The 23,296-nt window shown below is 41.6% G+C and overlaps 1 protein-coding gene across 1 annotated transcript in view; it reads right to left on the bottom strand.

Annotated features, from left to right (window-relative positions):
- Positions 1-23,296, bottom strand: part of DOCK2 (dedicator of cytokinesis 2) — a 1,640,323-nt gene that overhangs the window by 1,040,971 nt on the left and 576,056 nt on the right. The window contains 1 exon segment of the mRNA XM_053718563.1: positions 15,426-15,496. Coding sequence (XP_053574538.1) covers positions 15,426-15,496 — 71 coding nt within the window.

Consider the following 23,296-nt stretch of genomic DNA (forward strand, 5'->3'; position numbering starts at 1 on the left):
AGGTAAGCATAAATTGTCTCTTCTTTTTAATGACATGATGAGTCCACGGATCATCTTAATTACTAATGGGATTCAATACCCAAGCTAGAGTACACAGATGATAAGGGAGGGACAAGACAGGGAACCTAAATGGAAGGCACCACTGCTTGAAGAACCTTTCTCCCAAAAGCGGCCTCAGCCAAAGCAAAAGTGTCAAATTTATAGAACCTTGAAAAAGTGTGAAGAGAGGACCAAGTTGCAGCCTTGCAAATCTGTTCCACAGAAGCTTCATTCTTGAATGCCCATGAGGAAGCCACGGCCCTAGTGGAATGAGCCGTAACTCTCTCTGGAGGCTGCTATCCAGCAGTCTCATATGCAAAATGTATGATACTCTTCAGCCAGAAAGAAAGAGAAGTAGCTTTCTATCCCTTACGTTTTCCTGAGAAAACCACAAACAAAGCAGAAGACTTGCGAAAATCCTTAGTCACCTGCAGGTAAAACTTTAAAGCACGGAGCACATCCAAATTGTGCAAAAGTCGTTCCTTCTGAGAAGTAGGATTAGGACACAAGGAAGGAACAACAATCTCCTGATTAATATTCTGATCAGAAACAACCTTAGGAAGAAATCCTAATTTAGTATGTAAAACTACCTTATCTGAATGGAAAATAAGGTACTGAGACTCGTACTGCAATGCAGAGAGTTCTGACTCTCTACAAGCAGAAGAAATATCATCAAGAAACAACACTTTCCAAGATAACAACTTAATATCTAAGGAATGCATAGGCTCAAACGGAGCCCCTTGAAGAACTTTGAGAACTAAATTTAGACTCCATGGAGGAGTAACTGGTTTAAACACAGGCCTGATCCTGACCAAGGCCTGACAAAATGATTGTACATCTGGAACATCTGCCATTTGTTTGTGTAACATAATAGATAAGGCAGAGATTTGACCCATTAGGGAACATGCCGATAAACCTTTCTCCAAACCTTCTTGGAGAAAGGACAAATTCTAGGAATCCTAACTCTACTCCATGAGTAGCTCTTGTATTCACACCAATAGAGATATTTACACCATATCTAATGATAAATTTTTGCAGAGATGACATGTCCACCAGATCTGCATACCAAATCCTGCGGGGCCAAGCCGGTGCAATGAGGATCACAGATGCCCTCTCCTGCTTGCTTCGAGCAGTGACCCGAAGAGGAGAGCAAATAGAGGAAATAGGTATGCTATACTGAAGGTCCAAGGAACCGTCAGAGCATCCCTGGACCTCGATACATATCTCAGTAGCTTGGCATTTTGTCCACCCCTGTGATGTGGATTGTCGGCAGGCAGCCAGAATGGGCCTCCGCCCACTGAATTATTTTGGATACCTCTGTCATCGCTAGGGAACTCCTCATTCCTCCTTGACGAGTGATGTAGGCTACTGAAATTATGTTGTCCGACTGGAACCAGATAAACTGGACCGAGGCCAACTGGGGTCAGGCCAGAAGAGCATTGAAGATCGCTCTCAACTCCAGAGGTTTATAGGAAGAACAGACTCTGACTGAGTCTACACTTTTAGGGAGCCCCAGACTGTTCCCCACCCTAGAAGGCTGACGTCTGTTGTAACAATCACCCAAGATGGTCTGCGAAAGCAGGTTCCCTGGGAGAAAATACCCTGAAACAACCACCATTAAAGAAGATCCCTTGTCTCCTGCTTCAGAAGTATTCAAGGAGACAAATCCGCATGATCTCCGTTCCAATGCCTGAACATGTCTAACTGCAGTGAGATGAAAACGAGCAAATGGGATGATGTCCATTGCCGCTACCATCAGCTCGATTACCTCCATGCACTGAGCCACTGAAGGCTGAGGAGTGGGCTGAAGGGCTATACAAGTATCAAAATCTTTGATTTTGTGACTTCTGTCAGAAAAGTCTTCATTGATAGGGCATCTGTTATGGTTCCCAAAAAGCTTATCCTTGTATTTAGGACTAGGGGACTCTTTTCCAAATTTACCTTCCATCCGTGTGATGGCAGGAAGGATAACAACATTTCCGTGTGGGATCTTGCTTGTTGTAGATATGGCGCCTGGACTAGGAAGTTGTCCAGTGAGCGCGCCACTGCAAAGCCTTGTAACCAAAGCACCGCCAACCGAGATCCCAGAACCTTTGAGAAAATTCTGGAAGCTGTGATAAGACCACAGGGAAGAGTCACCAATTGGAAGTGTTTGTCTAGTAAGACAAACCTTAGGAACTTGTGATGATCCCAGAGAATGGGAACATGCAGGTTGGTATCTTTTAAAACCACTATTGTAATACATTGACCCTCTTGGATCAAAGGAGAATGGAACGAATAGTTTCCATCTAGAAGGACGATACTCTGAGGAATTTGTTTAGACTCCTGAGATCTAAAATTTTAATGAAGGTTCCCTCTTTTTTGGAAACCACAAACAGATTGGAATAAAATCTCAGACCCTGTTCCTGTATGGGAACAGGGACTATCAGTCCCATGTTGGAGAGGTCTCTTAGACCTTTAAGAACCCTCTCCTTCTTATCTGTTCTACAGATAATCCTGAGAACTGAAACTACCCTCCTGCTCATAGGAAGAATAGAAAAATTCCCTCGAATTTTTGAAAGGAACGAAAAATAAAACTTAACTAGAGAGAGGGAAGACCCTCAACTCCTGTAACATTAGAGTATCTCCATCAACCCAGGCCCAAGAAGAAAAAGGAATCGCCAAAGACTAGTCTTAGATGACGCATTCTCAAATCAAGATCTTAACCATTAAGATTTTCAAGCCAATATGGTAAGCCTGAAATCTTAGCTTCCCACTTAATACTTGACGGGAAGTCACTAATAGAAATAAATTCTTATTCTGGATTTCCTTGAGGGGAGTGTCTGTCCAAATAGAACCAGGCAGCGCATGAGTCATTATGCTGCCGCATAAGGCAGCCATATAAAACCTAGGTTGCCATTCTGAGCAACCCCACTATATTCATGGACTCCTTAAGGGAACAACTATCCTCTACAGAAATAGGTCTCCTGGCCAGCGTGGAAATTATTCCACCTTGTGTACCATCTGCCGACACTCCTTGAGGAATCTGCTAAGGGAAACCTCTCCTTCAAAATAGGAAATTAAGGAAAAAGGGATACCCATTCTCTCTTTAGTAATGATCTAAGAAACTCAATCTGGTACAACATAAGAATAAGAATGACCATGATGTCGTTCCAGAGAAGCTAAAAACCTCCTTAAGTAATAGACTGAGGTCTAGCTTAAACCTGAAAGATACTACTTCAGTATCAGCAGGAGGAATTATACCGTCAGAATCTGAGAATTTATTCTCATATACTATCGAAATATCCTCAGGCTTTTGGGAGAGGACCTCTGAGATAGCAACAACTGACAGAAACCCCGCTTACTGAATGTTTAGTTTTCCTCGTGCGCTTTCCCTGCAGCATGGGAAAAGCTGACAATGCATCCTGGACCGCCTAGTATGAGAGGGAAGCGATGTCTTGGACCTCATGGACCAACTGTATTCACAATCTTGTAAACTAAATTTGGATGATACTGTGTCTTTAAATGAAAAATAAACTACATTATTTTAACAACCAATAATGCTTTAACCCATAAGCGAAAATCCACAGACCTCAGCTAAGCCCTGCTGAGGTGTTTGTCTGTCAACTGATGGGAGAGAACAAATAGTAACCATCCGGACTCTTTAAAGATAACTTTAAAACACGGATGTGAAGTCTCTCTGCTGCGTGACAAAACGCAGCAGAGGAGGCCCACTATCACTCTCCGTTACATCGTGCTTAGGGCTATGGGCAAAAAATATGCGCAATCAATGTCGCGTAGCATAGCTCTGCCCATCGTGGATGTAACAAGGAAAATCTCCCGGGCGGCTAAAACTCTGTTTCAGAAATAGAGCCGTCAGGAGAATAAACAGCATGGCGGATTCAAAAGTCAAACCTCCCAGTGGCTATATAGTGCAAAATGAGCCGTTAGGAGTATGAAATTATGAATAAACATAACAAGGCTAGCTGCGCAATAAGAATAAACCTCCCGGTCAGCTAGTAATACAGAATAAGCAGTAGGGAGCAGGAAATTGCCAATCATCCATAACAAAGCTAGCTGCGCAGCAAAACTAAACCTCCCGGTCTGCTGTTGAATTAAAATAAAGTCGTTGGGAGTTGCTAACCTGTCACACCAAACAAACATAAGAGCCACTTCTCCACATCCCCAGTGCCTGCAGTAACTGCCCTATGACTTATCCTCTCCTATGGATATCATCTTGTGTCCACCTTTTTGTATATATTAAAGTGCCAAAAAAATTTCTGTGTGCATACCCCAGAAAATAAAAGTTAGCACTTACCTTAGAAATCTGCCCGGCAGTAAGGCAGCTCAACTGGCTTGCGAGGTCCTCTCCCTCACATTGGCCTGTGGAAATAAAAAGTACTGAGAATTTCTCCCTCAGACTTTCATAAGTAGGGCAGCATGAAATACATGGGAGGCGCAGTAAGAATTATGTCTCACAAGTTCCCATTGCTCTAAAGCCACCACTGTTCTACTGAAGAGACTGATATGGACTATGGCTACACCCTAGAACAAAGCAGCACAATCTTGTACTACTTTAAAAATAATAAACTCTTTATTGAAGAATCTTTTTCTAACACCTCACTTTACCACTTCCCATCACTAACGTAGGCAAAGAGAATGACTGGGGTGGAAGGGTATGGAGGAGCTATTTAACAGCTTTGCTGTTGTGTTCTTTGCCGCCTCCTGCTGACCAGGAGGTGAATATCCCATTAGTAATTAAGATGATCCATGGACTCATTGTGTCATTAAAAAGAAATACTATTTTAATAGAATATTTTTGAATGCAGCAATTTAAGTGAGATTTACCGAAAAAAGGAAATTTATGCTTACCTGATAAATTGATTTCTTTTACGATATGCCGAGTCCACGGGTTTCATCCTTACTTGTGGGATTTATCCTCCTGCTAACAGGAAGTGGCAAAGAGCACCACAGCAGAGCTGTTACATAGCTACTCCCCTAACTCCTCCCCCTAGTCATTCAACCGAAGGTATAGGAAGAGAAAGGAAAAGCTAAAAGGTGCAGCGGTGACTGAAGTTTTAAAAAATAAAATAAAACCTGTCTTAAAATGACAGGGTGGGCCATGGACTCGGCATATCGTAAAAGAAATCAATTTATCAGGTAAGCATAAATTTCCTTTTCTTTTACAAGATATGCCAAGTCCACGGGTTTCATCCTTACTTGTGGGATACCAATACCAAAGCTTTAGGACACGGATGAAAGGGAGGGACAAGACAGGAACCTAAATGGAAGGCACCACTGCTTGAAGAACCTATCTCCCAAAAATAGCCTCAGAAGAAGCAAAAGTATCAAATTTGTAAAATTTGGAAAAAGTATGAAGGGAGGACCAAGTCGCAGATTTACAAATCTGTTCAACAGAAGCATCGTTTTTGAAAGCCCATGTGGAAGCCACAGCTCTAGTAGAATGAGCCGTCATTTTTTCAGGAGGCTGCTGTCCAGCAGTCTCATATGCCAGGTGGATGATGCTTTTCAGCCAAAAAGAGAGAGAGATAGCTTTTTGACCTCTACGCTTTCCAGAATAAACAACAAAAAGAGAGGATGTTTGTCTGAAATTCTTGGTCGCTTGTAAGTAAAACTTCAAAGCACGGACCACGTCCAAGTTATGTAATAAATGTTCCTTCTTAGAAGAAGGATTAGGACACAAGGAAGGACAACAATTTCCTGATTAATATTTGAAACAACCTTAGGAAGGAATCCAGGTTTAGTACGCAAAACCACCTTATCAGAGTGGAATACAAGATAAGGCGAATCACATTGTAAAGCAGAAAGCTCAGAAACTCTTAGAGCACAAGAGATAGCAACTAAAAATAAAACCTTCCAAGATAACAGCTTAATATCTATGGAATGCATGGGTTCAAACGGAACCCCTTGAAGAACATTAAGAACTAAATTCAGTTTAAACACAGGCTTGATTCTGATTAAAGCCTGACAAAAAGACTGAATCTGCCAGACGCTTGTGTAATAAAATTGACAAAGCAGAATTTTGTCCTTTTAAAGAACTAGCAGATAATCCTTTCTCCAATCCTTCTTGGAGAAAGGACAAGATCCTAGGAATCCTAATCTTACTCCATGAGTAACCCTTGGATTCACACCAATGAAGACATTTATGCCATATCTTATGGTAAATCTTTCTAGTGACAGGCTTGCGAGCCTGAATCAGAGTATCAATGACCGAGAATCCCCGCTTAGATAAGATCAAGCGTTCAATCTCCAGGCAGTCAGCTGCAGAGAATTTAGATTTGGATGTTGGAACGGACCTTGAATGAGAAGGTCCTGTCTCAATGGCAGTTTCCACGAAGGCAGAGACGACATGTCCATTAGATCCGCATACCAAGTCCTGCGTGGCCACGCAGGCACTATTAGAATTACAGAAGCTCTCTCCTGTTTAATTCTTGCAATCACACGTGGCAGGAGAGGAGATTGTGGAAACACATAAGCCAGGTTGAACGACCAAGGTACTGCTAGAGCATCTATGAGTACAGCCTGGGGATCCCTTGACCTGGACCCGTAGCGTGGAAGTTTGGCATTCTGTCGAGATGCCATCAGATCTAATTCCGGTGTGCCCCATTGATGTGAAAATAAAAGTCCCAGTGTCATTATTATGCTGCTTATGAAATGTGCTGCAATGATTTAGGAAATAAAACACCCAGTATGACAGTAACTCCCTTTATGGTTTAGGACTACTGCTTACCCTGTTCCCCTTATAAGGAACCAAATACAGCCAATTCTGATATACCAAGTTTCTCCAGAGAAAAATAGGCTGACACATACCTCAAATGCAGTTTACTGCATGAGACCATCCCCACACTGAAGAGTTTCCATCATTACCTTCAGATTAGTGGGAACCATAATTGAACTTAGTAACTGCTGCTAAGATCATCAATTCCAGGGAGAAATCTTCTTCCATATCCTCCCTGATCAAAATAATACTCACCCGTACCATTTAAAATAAAAAATATCTTGATTGGAGAAATTAAAACTATCATTTTGTCACCACTATCACTTTATCCTTCCGATTACTAGCATAGGCAAAGAGAATGACTGGGGGGAGGAGTTAAGGAAGGAGCTATGTAACAGCTCTGCTGTGGTGCTCTTTGCCACTTCCTGTTAGCAGGAGGATAAATCCCACAAGTAAGGATGAAACCCGTGGACTCGGCATATCTTGTAAAAGAAATATGAATAAACCTAAGTTAATTTGAATAAACCTAACATATAAAATAGCGCAACTGAGTTAGTATATTAATAGCACGTCATATTTTATCATATCTATAGTACGCCTGCATTAGCATAACGATTGTGCACCCACACCAAGCTAGGCAAGATGTAACAATGAATGCATTAGATGGTAAAAGTACACAAATTGTTTCTAAATAGCTGTTGAGTAGGTTTAAAAGTAAAATATGGAGTCAGATGGTAGTGGTCTGCAAAAGGGTTCAGGAAAAAATCAGAACAGTAATTGCATATATCCACATCTATACATGTCTATAAAGACATATACAATACTATTAGCCTCACTAAATTATTTTATTTTCCAAAGAAAAGATACAGAGGGAAAATAATCTAGTGAGCATGTCTATTTAATATTGATACAAAGAGAGAAGCGCTCTACCAGGAACGAACAACAGCTCAGTGGCTTGTTCTATGGCGATTTACCACCCGGAAGCAGCCTCTTTTAGACCAGTGTGCTTTTCACAGAAGAAAACTTTCCTGAAGTATATCAGTCTGATCCCGCCAAGTAAGGTCAGTCCAGCCCCGAAATACCAGGCAATTCTCCTCTGAACAAGGAACATGACAACCCCAGACAATCGTTTCGGCCTCCTATGGGCCTCGTCAGTGAGGTGCAGCCACATTCCTCTAAGCACACTGGGCAAGGAGTCCACGTCTGGTTTCCCCCATCACCCATAGGGAGACTTCCCCAGGGTCATAATAATTTGCATACAAAGAGAGAAGCGCTCTACCAGGAACGAACAACAGCTCAGTGGCTTGTTCTATGGCGATTTACCACCCGGAAGCAGCCTCTTTTAGACCAGTGTGCTTTTCACAGAAGAAAACTTTCCTGAAGTATATCAGTCTGATCCCGCCAAGTAAGGTCAGTCCAGCCCCGAAATACCAGGCAATTCTCCTCTGAACAAGGAACATGACAACCCCAGACGATCGTTTCGGCCTCCTATGGGCCTCGTCAGTGAGGTGCAGCCACATTCCTCTAAGCACACTGGGCAAGGAGTCCACGTCTGGTTTCCCCCATCACCCATAGGGAGACTTCCCCAGGGTCATAATAATTTGCATACAAAGAGAGAAGCGCTCTACCAGGAACGAACAACAGCTCAGTGGCTTGTTCTATGGCGATTTACCACCCGGAAGCAGCCTCTTTTAGACCAGTGTGCTTTTCACAGAAGAAAACTTTCCTGAAGTATATCAGTCTGATCCCGCCAAGTAAGGTCAGTCCAGCCCCGAAATACCAGGCAATTCTCCTCTGAACAAGGAACATGACAACCCCAGACGATCGTTTCGGCCTCCTATGGGCCTCGTCAGTGAGGTGCAGCCACATTCCTCTAAGCACACTGGGCAAGGAGTCCACGTCTGGTTTCCCCCATCACCCATAGGGAGACTTCCCCAGGGTCATAATAATTTGCATACAAAGAGAGAAGCGCTCTACCAGGAACGAACAACAGCTCAGTGGCTTGTTCTATGGCGATTTACCACCCGGAAGCAGCCTCTTTTAGACCAGTGTGCTTTTCACAGAAGAAAACTTTCCTGAAGTATATCAGTCTGATCCCGCCAAGTAAGGTCAGTCCAGCCCCGAAATACCAGGCAATTCTCCTCTGAACAAGGAACATGACAACCCCAGACGATCGTTTCGGCCTCCTATGGGCCTCGTCAGTGAGGTGCAGCCACATTCCTCTAAGCACACTGGGCAAGGAGTCCACGTCTGGTTTCCCCCATCACCCATAGGGAGACTTCCCCAGGGTCATAATAATTTGCATACAAAGAGAGAAGCGCTCTACCAGGAACGAACAACAGCTCAGTGGCTTGTTCTATGGCGATTTACCACCCGGAAGCAGCCTCTTTTAGACCAGTGTGCTTTTCACAGAAGAAAACTTTCCTGAAGTATATCAGTCTGATCCCGCCAAGTAAGGTCAGTCCAGCCCCGAAATACCAGGCAATTCTCCTCTGAACAAGGAACATGACAACCCCAGACGATCGTTTCGGCCTCCTATGGGCCTCGTCAGTGAGGTGCAGCCACATTCCTCTAAGCACACTGGGCAAGGAGTCCACGTCTGGTTTCCCCCATCACCCATAGGGAGACTTCCCCAGGGTCATAATAATTTGCATACAAAGAGAGAAGCGCTCTACCAGGAACGAACAACAGCTCAGTGGCTTGTTCTATGGCGATTTACCACCCGGAAGCAGCCTCTTTTAGACCAGTGTGCTTTTCACAGAAGAAAACTTTCCTGAAGTATATCAGTCTGATCCCGCCAAGTAAGGTCAGTCCAGCCCCGAAATACCAGGCAATTCTCCTCTGAACAAGGAACATAACAACCCCAGACGATCGTTTCGGCCTCCTATGGGCCTCGTCAGTGAGGTGCAGCCACATTCCTCTAAGCACACTGGGCAAGGAGTCCACGTCTGGTTTCCCCCATCACCCATAGGGAGACTTCCCCAGGGTCATAATAATTTGCATACAAAGAGAGAAGCGCTCTACCAGGAACGAACAACAGCTCAGTGGCTTGTTCTATGGCGATTTACCACCCGGAAGCAGCCTCTTTTAGACCAGTGTGCTTTTCACAGAAGAAAACTTTCCTGAAGTATATCAGTCTGATCCCGCCAAGTAAGGTCAGTCCAGCCCCGAAATACCAGGCAATTCTCCTCTGAACAAGGAACATGACAACCCAAGACGATCGTTTCGGCCTCCTATGGGCCTCGTCAGTGAGGTGCAGCCACATTCCTCTAAGCACACTGGGCAAGGAGTCCACGTCTGGTTTCCCCCATCACCCATAGGGAGACTTCCCCAGGGTCATAATAATTTGCATACAAAGAGAGAAGCGCTCTACCAGGAACGAACAACAGCTCAGTGGCTTGTTCTATGGCGATTTACCACCCGGAAGCAGCCTCTTTTAGACCAGTGTGCTTTTCACAGAAGAAAACTTTCCTGAAGTATATCAGGCTGATCCCGCCAAGTAAGGTCAGTCCAACCCCCGAAATACCAGGCAATTCTCCTCTGAACAAGGAACATGACAACCCCAGACGATCGTTTCGGCCTCCTATGGGCCTCGTCAGTGAGGTGCAGCCACATTCCTCTAAGCACACTGGGCAAGGAGTCCACGTCTGGTTTCCCCCATCACCCATAGGGAGACTTCCCCAGGGTCATAATAATTTGCATACAAAGAGAGAAGCGCTCTACCAGGAACGAACAACAGCTCAGTGGCTTGTTCTATGGCGATTTACCACCCGGAAGCAGCCTCTTTTAGACCAGTGTGCTTTTCACAGAAGAAAACTTTCCTGAAGTATATCAGTCTGATCCCGCCAAGTAAGGTCAGTCCAGCCCCGAAATACCAGGCAATTCTCCTCTGAACAAGGAACATGACAACCCCAGATGATCGTTTCGGCCTCCTATGGGCCTCGTCAGTGAGGTGCAGCCACATTCCTCTAAGCACACTGGGCAAGGAGTCCACGTCTGGTTTCCCCCATCACCCATAGGGAGACTTCCCCAGGGTCATAATAATTTGCATACAAAGAGAGAAGCGCTCTACCAGGAACGAACAACAGCTCAGTGGCTTGTTCTATGGCGATTTACCACCCGGAAGCAGCCTCTTTTAGACCAGTGTGCTTTTCACAGAAGAAAACTTTCCTGAAGTATATCAGTCTGATCCCGCCAAGTAAGGGCAGTCCAGCCCCGAAATACCAGGCAATTCTCCTCTGAACAAGGAACATGACAACCCCAGACGATCGTTTCGGCCTCCTATGGGCCTCGTCAGTGAGGTGCAGCCACATTCCTCTAAGCACACTGGGCAAGGAGTCCACGTCTGGTTTCCCCCATCACCCATAGGGAGACTTCCCCAGGGTCATAATAATTTGCATACAAAGAGAGAAGCGCTCTACCAGGAACGAACAACAGCTCAGTGGCTTGTTCTATGGCGATTTACCACCCGGAAGCAGCCTCTTTTAGACCAGTGTGCTTTTCACAGAAGAAAACTTTCCTGAAGTATATCAGTCTGATCCCGCCAAGTAAGGTCAGTCCAGCCCCGAAATACCAGGCAATTCTCCTCTGAACAAGGAACATGACAACCCCAGACGATCGTTTCGGCCTCCTATGGGCCTCGTCAGTGAGGTGCAGCCACATTCCTCTAAGCACACTGGGCAAGGAGTCCACGTCTGGTTTCCCCCATCACCCATAGGGAGACTTCCCTAGGGTCATAATAATTTGCATACAAAGAGAGAAGCGCTCTACCAGGAACGAACAACAGCTCAGTGGCTTGTTCTATGGCGATTTACCACCCGGAAGCAGCCTCTTTTAGACCAGTGTGCTTTTCACAGAAGAAAACTTTCCTGAAGTATATCAGTCTGATCCCGCCAAGTAAGGTCAGTCCAGCCCCGAAATACCAGGCAATTCTCCTCTGAACAAGGAACATGACAACCCCAGATGATCGTTTCGGCCTCCTATGGGCCTCGTCAGTGAGGTGCAGCCACATTCCTCTAAGCACACTGGGCAAGGAGTCCACGTCTGGTTTCCCCCATCACCCATAGGGAGACTTCCCCAGGGTCATAATAATTTGCATACAAAGAGAGAAGCGCTCTACCAGGAACGAACAACAGCTCAGTGGCTTGTTCTATGGCGATTTACCACCCGGAAGCAGCCTCTTTTAGACCAGTGTGCTTTTCACAGAAGAAAACTTTCCTGAAGTATATCAGTCTGATCCCGCCAAGTAAGGTCAGTCCAGCCCCGAAATACCAGGCAATTCTCCTCTGAACAAGGAACATGACAACCCCAGACGATCGTTTCGGCCTCCTATGGGCCTCGTCAGTGAGGTGCAGCCACATTCCTCTAAGCACACTGGGCAAGGAGTCCACGTCTGGTTTCCCCCATCACCCATAGGGAGACTTCCCCAGGGTCATAATAATTTGCATACAAAGAGAGAAGCGCTCTACCAGGAACGAACAACAGCTCAGTGGCTTGTTCTATGGCGATTTACCACCCGGAAGCAGCCTCTTTTAGACCAGTGTGCTTTTCACAGAAGAAAACTTTCCTGAAGTATATCAGTCTGATCCCTCCAAGTAAGGTCAGTCCAGCCCCGAAATACCAGGCAATTCTCCTCTGAACAAGGAACATGACAACCCCAGACGATCGTTTCGGCCTCCTATGGGCCTCGTCAGTGAGGTGCAGCCACATTCCTCTAAGCACACTGGGCAAGGAGTCCACGTCTGGTTTCCCCCATCACCCATAGGGAGACTTCCCCAGGGTCATAATAATTTGCATACAAAGAGAGAAGCGCTCTACCAGGAACGAACAACAGCTCAGTGGCTTGTTCTATGGCGATTTACCACCCGGAAGCAGCCTCTTTTAGACCAGTGTGCTTTTCACAGAAGAAAACTTTCCTGAAGTATATCAGTCTGATCCCGCCAAGTAAGGTCAGTCCAGCCCCGAAATACCAGGCAATTCTCCTCTGAACAAGGAACATGACAACCCCAGACGATCGTTTCGGCCTCCTATGGGCCTCGTCAGTGAGGTGCAGCCACATTCCTCTAAGCACACTGGGCAAGGAGTCCACGTCTGGTTTCCCCCATCACCCATAGGGAGACTTCCCCAGGGTCATAATAATTTGCATACAAAGAGAGAAGCGCTCTACCAGGAACGAACAACAGCTCAGTGGCTTGTTCTATGGCGATTTACCACCCGGAAGCAGCCTCTTTTAGACCAGTGTGCTTTTCACAGAAGATAAGATAAGATAAGATCAAGCGTTCAATCTCCAGGCAGTCAGCTGCAGAGAATTTAGATTTGGATGTTGGAACGGACCTTGAATGAGAAGGTCCTGTCTCAATGGCAGTTTCCACGAAGGCAGAGACGACATGTCCATTAGATCCGCATACCAAGTCCTGCGTGGCCACGCACGCACTATTAGAATTACAGAAGCTCTCTCCTGTTTAATTCTTGCAATCACACGTGGCAGGAGAGGAGATTGTGGAAACACATAAGCCAGGTTGAACGACCAAGGTACTGCTAGAGCATCTATGAGTACAGCCTGGGGATCCCTTGACCTGGACCCGTAGCGTGGAAGTTTGGCATTCTGTCGAGATGCCATCAGATCTAATTCCGGTGTGCCCCATTGATGTGAAAATAAAAGTCCCAGTGTCATTAATATGCTGCTTATGAAATGTGCTGCAATGATTTAGGAAATAAAACACCCAGTATGACAGTAACTCCCTTTATGGTTTAGGACTACTGCTTACCCTGTTCCCCTTATAAGGAACCAAATACAGCCAATTCTGATATACCAAGTTTCTCCAGAGAAAAATAGGCTGACACATACCTCAAATGCAGTTTACTGCATGAGACCATCCCCACACTGAAGAGTTTCCATCATTACCTTCAGATTAGTGGGAACCATAATTGAACTTAGTAACTGCTGCTAAGATCATCAATTCCAGGGAGAAATCTTCTTCCATATCCTCCCTGATCAAAATAATACTCACCGGTACCATTTAAAATAAAAAATATCTTGATTGGAGAAATTAAAACTATCATTTTGTCACCACTATCACTTTACCCTTCCTATTACTAGCATAGGCAAAGAGAATGACTGGGGGGAGGAGTTAGGGAAGGAGCTATATAACAGCTCTGCTGTGGTGTTCTTTGCCACTTCCTGTTAGCAGGAGGATAAATCCCACAAGTAAGGATGAAACCCGTGGACTCGGCATATCTTGTAAAAGAAATATGAATAAACCTAAGTTAATTTGAATAAACCTAACATATAAAATAGCGCAACTGAGTTAGTATATTAATAGCACGTCATATTTTATCATATCTATAGTACGCCTGCATTAGCATAACGATTGTGCACCCACACCAAGCTAGGCAAGATGTAACAATGAATGCATTAGATGGTAAAAGTACACAAATTGTTTCTAAATAGCTGTTGAGTAGGTTTAAAAGTAAAATATGGAGTCAGATGGTAGTGGTCTGCAAAAGGGTTCAGGAAAAAATCAGAACAGTAATTGCATATATCCACATCTATACATGTCTATAAAGACATATACAATACTATTAGCCTCACTAAATTATTTTATTTTCCAAAGAAAAGATACAGAGGGAAAATAATCTAGTGAGCATGTCTATTTAATATTGATGACATATTTTAAATCAACCCAGTAATATATAATAATCAACCCAGATAAACAGGATGCACAAATAAATATATAACTATTATCTTATTAATAACATAAAACCTTAAACATATTAATCTTCTACTTAGCAGAGTAATAGAATAAATAGAGTACTGTAGAAATCACAGCTGTCTTCGAGAAAGAGTTGTTTAATAGGCGCTGGTCTATCCTTAACTCAAACCAAACTGTACAGTAACTTAAAAAGAAAAACACTTAGAGAGACTGGCATAGTACTATAAAAGCCATGATACAGTATATTTGCTTGCATAGCACAATGTTCAACAAGCAAGCCATTTAGCAGTTGCAGTTATGACTTTCTGCTCTGGTTTTGACACCAATGTATTAAGAAAGAGTCTGATTTTTTTCCTTATGCATTGAGGCATTCCACTAGTTGATTTACTTTTTAGATATTATTTTATTAACTGTACATTTTACAAAATATCTGTGATATCATAAGGCTATTTTTTTAATTTGTAATACAATTACACTTTGTTACTGATTATTATTATTATTATTATTATTATTATTAATAATAATAATAATAATAATAATAATAAAGTCATGCTACACATTTTCTTCTTTAAGTACAAAGATTGCTAAGAAAGAGAAAACATTTTGATGCTAAAAATGGTCAAGATTTCTTCAAAGATCAATGGCAGTTATGACAAAAGTTTATATAAAATTTATTTTATTACAGGTATATATATAAAATTATGTTGGAAGTTAAACGTGCCTTAGTAACCTTGCAAGCAAAAATAAATTTAATTTAATTCATTTGGACATCTTTAATTAATTAATACAAATTAAATATCATCAATAAAAGTTCAAGTAATTAACCTTTTTTTTCTTTTTCAGCACAATAAATCAAAAGAAGTACAGCAAAAGAGAAACTGTGCACAATTTAGCAAGTGCTTCTTACAAGCGAGTCCCATGACATTAACAATAAATGAGATTTATTTATTAGTTACCTAAGTAGTTTGGCATCAAATACAGTCTCCACATCATGAAGAACTGAAGGTAGATATTTCAAAGCAGCAACCTGAAAAGATAATAAATCAAGACACTGATATTAGCAATTTTATGTGCTCTTGCTGGTTTGCATTGTATTGTATTGACATACAGTATATACTGATGCCAGGAAGTCTCTATAACAAAGGCCAATATTCCTAATATACGATTCAGTAACTCACTCTTGTACCATAAATGTTTGATAAAAGCTTTTTGATGGCTACCTTAAAAAAAGAGAGTGGTTTCATTGTTTATACCTTTAACCCTTGATAGATTTTCAGCTTGATGATGACATATATTTATCACTAAATGTAGCACACCTATTATTCGGTTGGTGACAAAAATGGTGCATACAAAAGGTAAGCTTTAAAGTAATCTTATTATTTTATTGTCACCCATTGTAGCCTTTAATTGCTGACATATTTTTTTCTTTGCTAAACTGTTTAGCTGTTTTTAGCCCTTTTTACCAGTGGCCTCCCCAGAAATGTCTTCTTGCTGGGGGACTTCCAGGAGGCCCAATGGTTATTTGTTGGTTTGGCCTCTGTGGGAGGGCAAGACAGGGCATGTCAATGGTGAAGCTAGGCATGCATGAATAGGGTGTGTGTAGTGGGTGAAGCTTAGTGTGTGCCACAGGAGGGCTTGGTGTGCCACAGGAGGACTTGGTGTGCCACAAACAAGTATGGCTGGAGCTGCCAAAGTGCCTTGGCAGAGTGGTGTTGGGATGTCACCCTTGGGGGGGGCACATGGGGGCCAGCCTTTATGCCAGAGGGGATAGTGCCCCTTGTGACAACGCTATTAATTCCATCATAAATAAAATCCCCTACCAATGAGAGGAGCATTATACTATTCATAATAAAGTGTGATTTCTCTCTTTCTAAAGGGTGTCTTATGCTTATGTCCCTATGGGGGATCTACTACAGACTTTTCCGGCCTATTAAAAACATACCTGGTGCCAAATGAAGCACAAGGCATCTTCTTAAAACTCTTCACATCCCTTCTTTAAAATAAGATCTCTAATTCTACATGAAGGACAAGTGACCACCATTTGTCATATAAGAGGAGACAGGGCTCATCTAACATTCCCCTACACTTATCCAAATCTCCCTTGTAGACAGTGTTGTTACCAGGGATCACCTGCATGATGAAACTTACAATAAAATTACGCTGCTTTCCTGTAATTATTCTCCACATAAACAGACAGCAAAAAGAACAACTCAGACATGCTTTTCAAAAAGAGGCAAATAGAAAAGAAAATAGGTAATACCAATAATTACAATTAATTATTGACATTTTAATTTTTATTTTAACCAAGATGCACATGTAATTACCCAAAGTCACATGGTTGTGCTGGAAATTAGGTGGAATACACACACACAGACAGACAGATATATATATATATATATATATATATATATATATATATATATATATATTTAGTAGTTCTATTAAAATAACTTAAATTGTAGTAGTTGGTTAATTTTACACAAAAGCAGCAATATATATATATATATATATGTAAGAAAAGAGGTTACATGCAAATTTAACAAAACAATTTTCTGTTTAGTTGCAAAAAAGTTTTCCATCTGCATGCACACAAATATGAGTAATTTACATGGCAATAGAAATAGTATCCGATATATACACACACACACATTAGATTTATTATGTAAATTTCATCACAAAGGTGTGATAAGTCAGGTCATGGGCACTGGCAAAAATGTCTATTACCATTTTCCATTTAAAAAAGAAATGTGAATTTAACTGTAAAATGTGGATCTTATAGCCTGATGCTTTCAAGTTCTCTGGTCTGGCAAGGTTATTTAAAGGAATACTAAGCACCATGAGATTTATATATAACGGGCCAAATTACAAGTGGAGCGCTAATTAATACTCCAGCTCAAGTGATTATTGCGCTAGAAGTAAGCTTTTTGCACTCGCATTATGAGTTGAAAGTAAACTGTTTTTGCTTGTTCGCTAACCTTATGAATGCAAAAAGCTGAACTTAGAATATTGTGTTCACGTTCATGTATTCCAATATGCAGAACATTGGAATCTGAAATATTTACAGTAAATACATAGTTAAAACCTTTATTAAAAATTAATATAGCATACATATGATTTCATGTTTTCATCTATTTAACTGCAAAGGGCTCCAATGCATATACATACAGTAGATACATATATATACATAAATGTATACATATATATGTATGTGTTTAAATGTATGTGTATGTCTGTAAATACATATATACACATATAAATACATTAATACATATGTACACATATGTAGACATATATACAGTACATATATATATATATATATATATGTGTATATATATATATATATATATATATATATATAATGTAGCGTGTAAAGGGCCTGCACTCCAAACCTCAGACACTGAGAAACATCCACCAGGACATCGAAACAGTAAGAAACAGATTGGAAGATCGCTCTCAAGCTACATTGCTGGAACGCACCAAGGACCATACACAGGCCCTGATTCCTACTTTGAATTTTATCACTACCTTCACACCTGAACACAGCCGTATAACTGGAGCAGTCCGTAAATGATGGGATGTACTACAGACTTTTAAGAGTCTATAAAATTGGAAATTGAAACCTCCTTGTATGGTTTATTGACGAGCCAGGAACATCCGGGACATACTGGTCAAAACTGACCCTAAGGAATCCTATCAAAAGGACACATGGCTTAAATCTGCAAAGAAGGGATGTTTCATGTGTGGGGACTGCATCACATGCAATGGGATGCAGATGGGCCCGACATTCCAGCACCCGCATTCTAACAAACGCTATAAGATACAACAAAGGTTATCATGCAGTAGCACCTATGTTGTTTACATCTTGATCTGTACGTGCTCCTTATTCTACGTGGAAAAAACCATCACCACCTTTCGTGAAAGGATGGCCAACCATAGACACGCTATCAGGGAAGCAATTAAGAAGGGATGTTCAGATCAGCCAGTGGCACATCACTTTGCTCAGCAGAACCACAGTGTCTCCAGTCTAAGGACAATGATCATTGATCATATACCACCTCTGATTAGGGGTGGTGACCGCAGTAGAGTTCTACTTCAACACAAGACTAAATGGATCTATACTTTCGACACGGTGGAACCTAAGGGCCTTAACATACAACTGGATTATGGCCCCTTTATTGGATGAATACAGACATCACTGGTCTGCAACCCTCAGACGGACACAAGAGCAGTGATCTCTGATTACCTATATCTTCATTTGCCATTAACTCAGTAGGCCCAGATGATCAAATCCCTAAGTGTCATTTGAGCAGTGTGGCACTTACTTTGGCTTTATACTCTCTTAGCCTATGCTATAATTAGACTTTATGTAATGCACAACACTATTTATTGGATCCATTTGGATCATGTCCATTGCACACAGTAGTTTTAACATCATTTTTGTTTTAACATCACGCTGCAGCTCTCAACAAAGACACTCTTGGTACCTCCTATACGTCATATGCAAATTAACCATTTGTCAGGCATCATTGCGGGAGTGAATGTTTATGTTGATGACGGTGCTGGTTGTACCAAAGGTAACTCACCACATGGACCAGACGGGGCGTGGCCTATGGGACGCACGCTCGGACTTCCAAAAAGGCACTGTTTCTTACAGGCACTTCAATGATATGGAGGGTACTTAAGGCTGCAGCATCTTCATGTTTTTAACCAACTTTCTGGATGTCAGGCTATGCCATCTGCCTGATGAACTACTGATCCATTTGATAAAGGTGCCAGTCAGGCACCGAAACGTCATGGGACCTTTTACCTTTTGAATCTCTACAAGAACAGCTAAGTTTTATCAAAATTCCAGTGAGTGCTGTCTTTCTGCACATACACACATATATATATATATATATATATATATATATATATATATACATCAAAGAAATGGATGCACTCTCCAGGATTTTTTTCATTACCTCTTTATTTGTAATGTTTCAGGGTTTTACCCCCTTCTTAAGACACTCAAAATATATTAACAAAAGTATACTTACCCCCACCGTGACTTATAACATCTCTAAAATGCAACAGAGAAAAGCCGTGACCCGAAGCATCACTCCCACCGGCTGATGTCATCACATAATACCAGACACATAGCGATAACAAAGAGACTAAGAACAGTGCTAACCCTCATCAATCATCTTAGGTAATGGACGGTACTTAACGTATAGTCGATCGCGCCGTGATCCTCAATGGTTGTCAACATAAACTGACCCCCCTCGGATAGCCCCAAAGAGACCAGATCAGTATATGTTTGGCTCTAATTGTAGGATATATATCCATTAAGAAGCCAGGACCCTCTTGTTAACCCCAAATGAGCCGTGCGTTATATGCAGCATTTCACTATTGAATATGTTTTGTCTTGTCTATTTGTCAGCAGTGACACCTTAGTAGCCATAAGTGCAAGGAGCTGTATACTTGATTGTGGCTGTAGATTCCACTCTCTTTAGGATAATGACAGCAGCATGTTGTGGTGTTTATGTGAGTTGCTATGACAACTCTGTTGACAGCGTAACCTTTGAGGATCATGGCGCGATCGACTATACGTTGAGTACCGTCCATTACCTAAAATGATTGATAAGGGTTAGCACTGTTCTTAGTCTCTTTGTTATCGCTATGTGTCTGGTAATATGTGATGGTTATTTCACTTTTATGTCATTAGGCACTGGGGAGTTTGGAAGCCGGGTCCCCACCTGATGATGTCAGCCAGTGGGAGTGTCCCTTCGAGTCGCGGGTCATCTCTGTTGCACTTTAGAAATGTTTTAAGACACGGTGGGGGTAAGTACACTTTTGATACTATTTTTTGAGTGTCTGACGAAGGGGATAAAACCCCAAAACATTACAAATAAAGAGGTAATGAAAAAATCCTGGAGAGTGCATCTGTTTCTTTGATGTCTGTAATGATCATTGAAAGCACCCTGGGTAGGTGTTTGGAGGATTCGTGAGTGCTGGCCCAACATGTTTAGTAATGCATAATGAAACAACATTGCAATATATTTTCATTATTTATTTTGCCTAGTTTAATGTAATTTAGCAATTTCTATATCACAGAACATGAAAAGCACCCTGCTAATTTCTCAAGGCTAACTATACTAAATATCTTTAAAAATTGGCTTTAAATGATAACAACTGCAAAACAGAGTACTTTATACCAACTGTATGACCATGGCTAGAATGGTTTCTCCAAATAAAGCAAAAGGTGGATGGAGTTTGTCTATTGAAAAATAATTGCAGAAAAAGGATGTTTATTTTAAAAATGTTTAGAATTGGCTGATATGTTATTCTATAGCAGTGATGCCTAACCTAAGCATCTCAGATGTTTTGGAACTACATTTCTCTGCCAATCAGATTGAGCTTGCATTCTATTAGCTGATCGAAACAGTCAATAGAATGCAAGCTCAATCTGATTTGCTGATTGGATCAGCCAATCCGATTGAACTTGAATCTGATTGGCTGATTCAATCAGCCAATCAGATTTTTCCTACCTTAATTCCGATTGGTTGATAGAATCCTATCAGCCAATCGGAATTCGAGGGACGCCATCTTGGATGACGTCATTTAAAGGAACCTTCATTCGGCGAGTAGGCGTCGGGGAAGAAGGATGGCTCCGCGTCGGCTGGAAGAAGATGGCTCCACTCCGGATGGATGAAGATAGAAGATGCCGCTTGGATGAAGATGTCTGCCAGTCCGGATGTCCTCTTCTGCCCGGATAGGATGAAGACTTCTGCCGCTCCAGATGTCCTCTTTTGGTCCATGGGTGCCCGGCTGGGTGAACATGACTCAAGGTAGGGAGATCTTCAGGGGGTAGTGTTAGGTTTATTTAAGGGGGGTTTGGGTTAGAGTAGGGGTATGTGGGTGGTGGGTTGTAATGTTGGGGGGTGGTATTGTGTATGGTGTTTTTTTTACAGGCAAAAGAGCTGATTTCTTTGGGGCATGCCCAGCAAAAAGCCTTTTTAAGGGCTGTTAACTTTTTTAATTTAGATTAGGGTAGGGAATTTTTTTTTATTTTTGCGGGCTTTGTTATTTTATTAGGGGGCTTAGAGTAGGTGTAATTAGCTTAAAATTCTTGTAATCTTTTTTTATTTTTTTGTAATTTAGTGTTTGTTTTTTTTGTAATTTAGTTTAGTTTATTTAATTGTAGGTAATTGTAGGTACTTGTAGTTAATTTATTTAATTTATTTATTGATAGTGTAGTGTTAGGTTTAATTGTAACTTAGGTTAGGATTTATTTTACATGTAATTTGGTAATTATTTTAACTAGGTAGCTATTAAATAGTAAATAACTATTTAATAGCTATTGTACCTAGTTAAAATAAATACAAAGTTGCCTGTAAAATAAATATAAATCCTAAAATAGATACAATATAATTATTCGTTATATTGTAGCTATATTAGGGTTTATTTTACAGGTAAGTATTTAGCTTTAAATAGGAAGACTTTAGTTAATAATATTTAATTTATTTCGTTAGATTAAAATTATATTTAATTTAGGGGGGTGTTAGGGTTAGGGTTAGATTTAGCTTTAGGGGTTAACACATTTATTATAGTAGCGGCGAGGTCCGGTCGGCAGATTAGGGGTTAATACTTGAAGTTAGGTGGCAGCAATGTTAGGGAGGGCAGATTAGGGGTTAATGCTATTTATTATAGGGTTTGCGAGGCGGGAGTGCGGCGGTTTAGGGGTTAATACATTTATTAGAGTAGCGGCGAGGTCCGGTCAGCAGATTAGGGGTTAATAAGTGTAGGTAAGGTAGCGGTGATGTGGGGGGGCAGATTAGGGGTTAATAAATATAATATATGTGTCGGCGATGTTAGGGGCAGCAGATTAGGGGTACATAGGGATAATGTAGGTTGCGGCGGTGTCCGGAACGGCAGATTAGGGGTTAATAGTATAATGCAGGTATCAGCGATAGCAAGGGCGGCAGATTAGGGGTTAATAAGTGTAAGGTTAGGGGTGTTTAGACTCGGGGTTCATGTTAGGGTGTTAGGTGCAGACTTAGAAACTGTTTCCCCATAGGAAACAATAGAGCTGCGTTAGGAGCTGAACGCTGCTTTTTTGCAGATGTTAGGTTTTTTTCCAGCCCAAACTGCCCCATTGTTTCCTATGGGGGAATCGTGCACGAGAACGTTTTTCCAGCTAGCCGCTACCGTAAGCAACGATGGTATTGAGGGTTGAAGTGGCAGTAAATTCGTCTCAACGCTCCCTTTTCTGAGCCTAACGCAGCCCTTCAGAGAACTCTAAATACCAGCGTTGTCTTAAGGGTGCGCTGGAAAAAAAAAGCAGCGTTAGCTACGCGGGTCTTTACCGACAAAACTCTAAATCTAGGCGTATGTGTTTACTGTCCCTTTAAGGAGTTGAATAAGTATTGCAAGGCCCCTCAAATTATTTTAATACTGCAAATTATGGTTTAAGAAAATTTCACTTTGCAAAGTGGAGGAGCAACACACACATTACAATATAATTCTCAAAAAAACAGTATATACCAGCTACACAGACAAAATTGTGTATCTATAAAGACTACTGGCCAAAATTATACAATACAATTTTTTATATTAATGGCAAGCTAGACTGGAAAAATGTTTACTGTACATTTTTTAAATTAGTGGCGAGCTAGACTGAAAAGAAGTATACAGTACATTTTTTTATAGTAATGGCGAGCTAGACTGGAAAGAAGTATACAGTACAATTTTTTATAGTAATGGCGAGCTAGGCTGGAAAAATGTTTACTGTACATTTTTTATATTAATGGCGAGCTAGACTGGAAAAATGTTAACTGTACATTTCTAA

Source organism: Bombina bombina, chromosome 6 (genome assembly GCF_027579735.1).
Source record: "Bombina bombina isolate aBomBom1 chromosome 6, aBomBom1.pri, whole genome shotgun sequence".
In the NCBI taxonomy this organism is placed as follows: domain Eukaryota; kingdom Metazoa; phylum Chordata; class Amphibia; order Anura; family Bombinatoridae; genus Bombina; species Bombina bombina.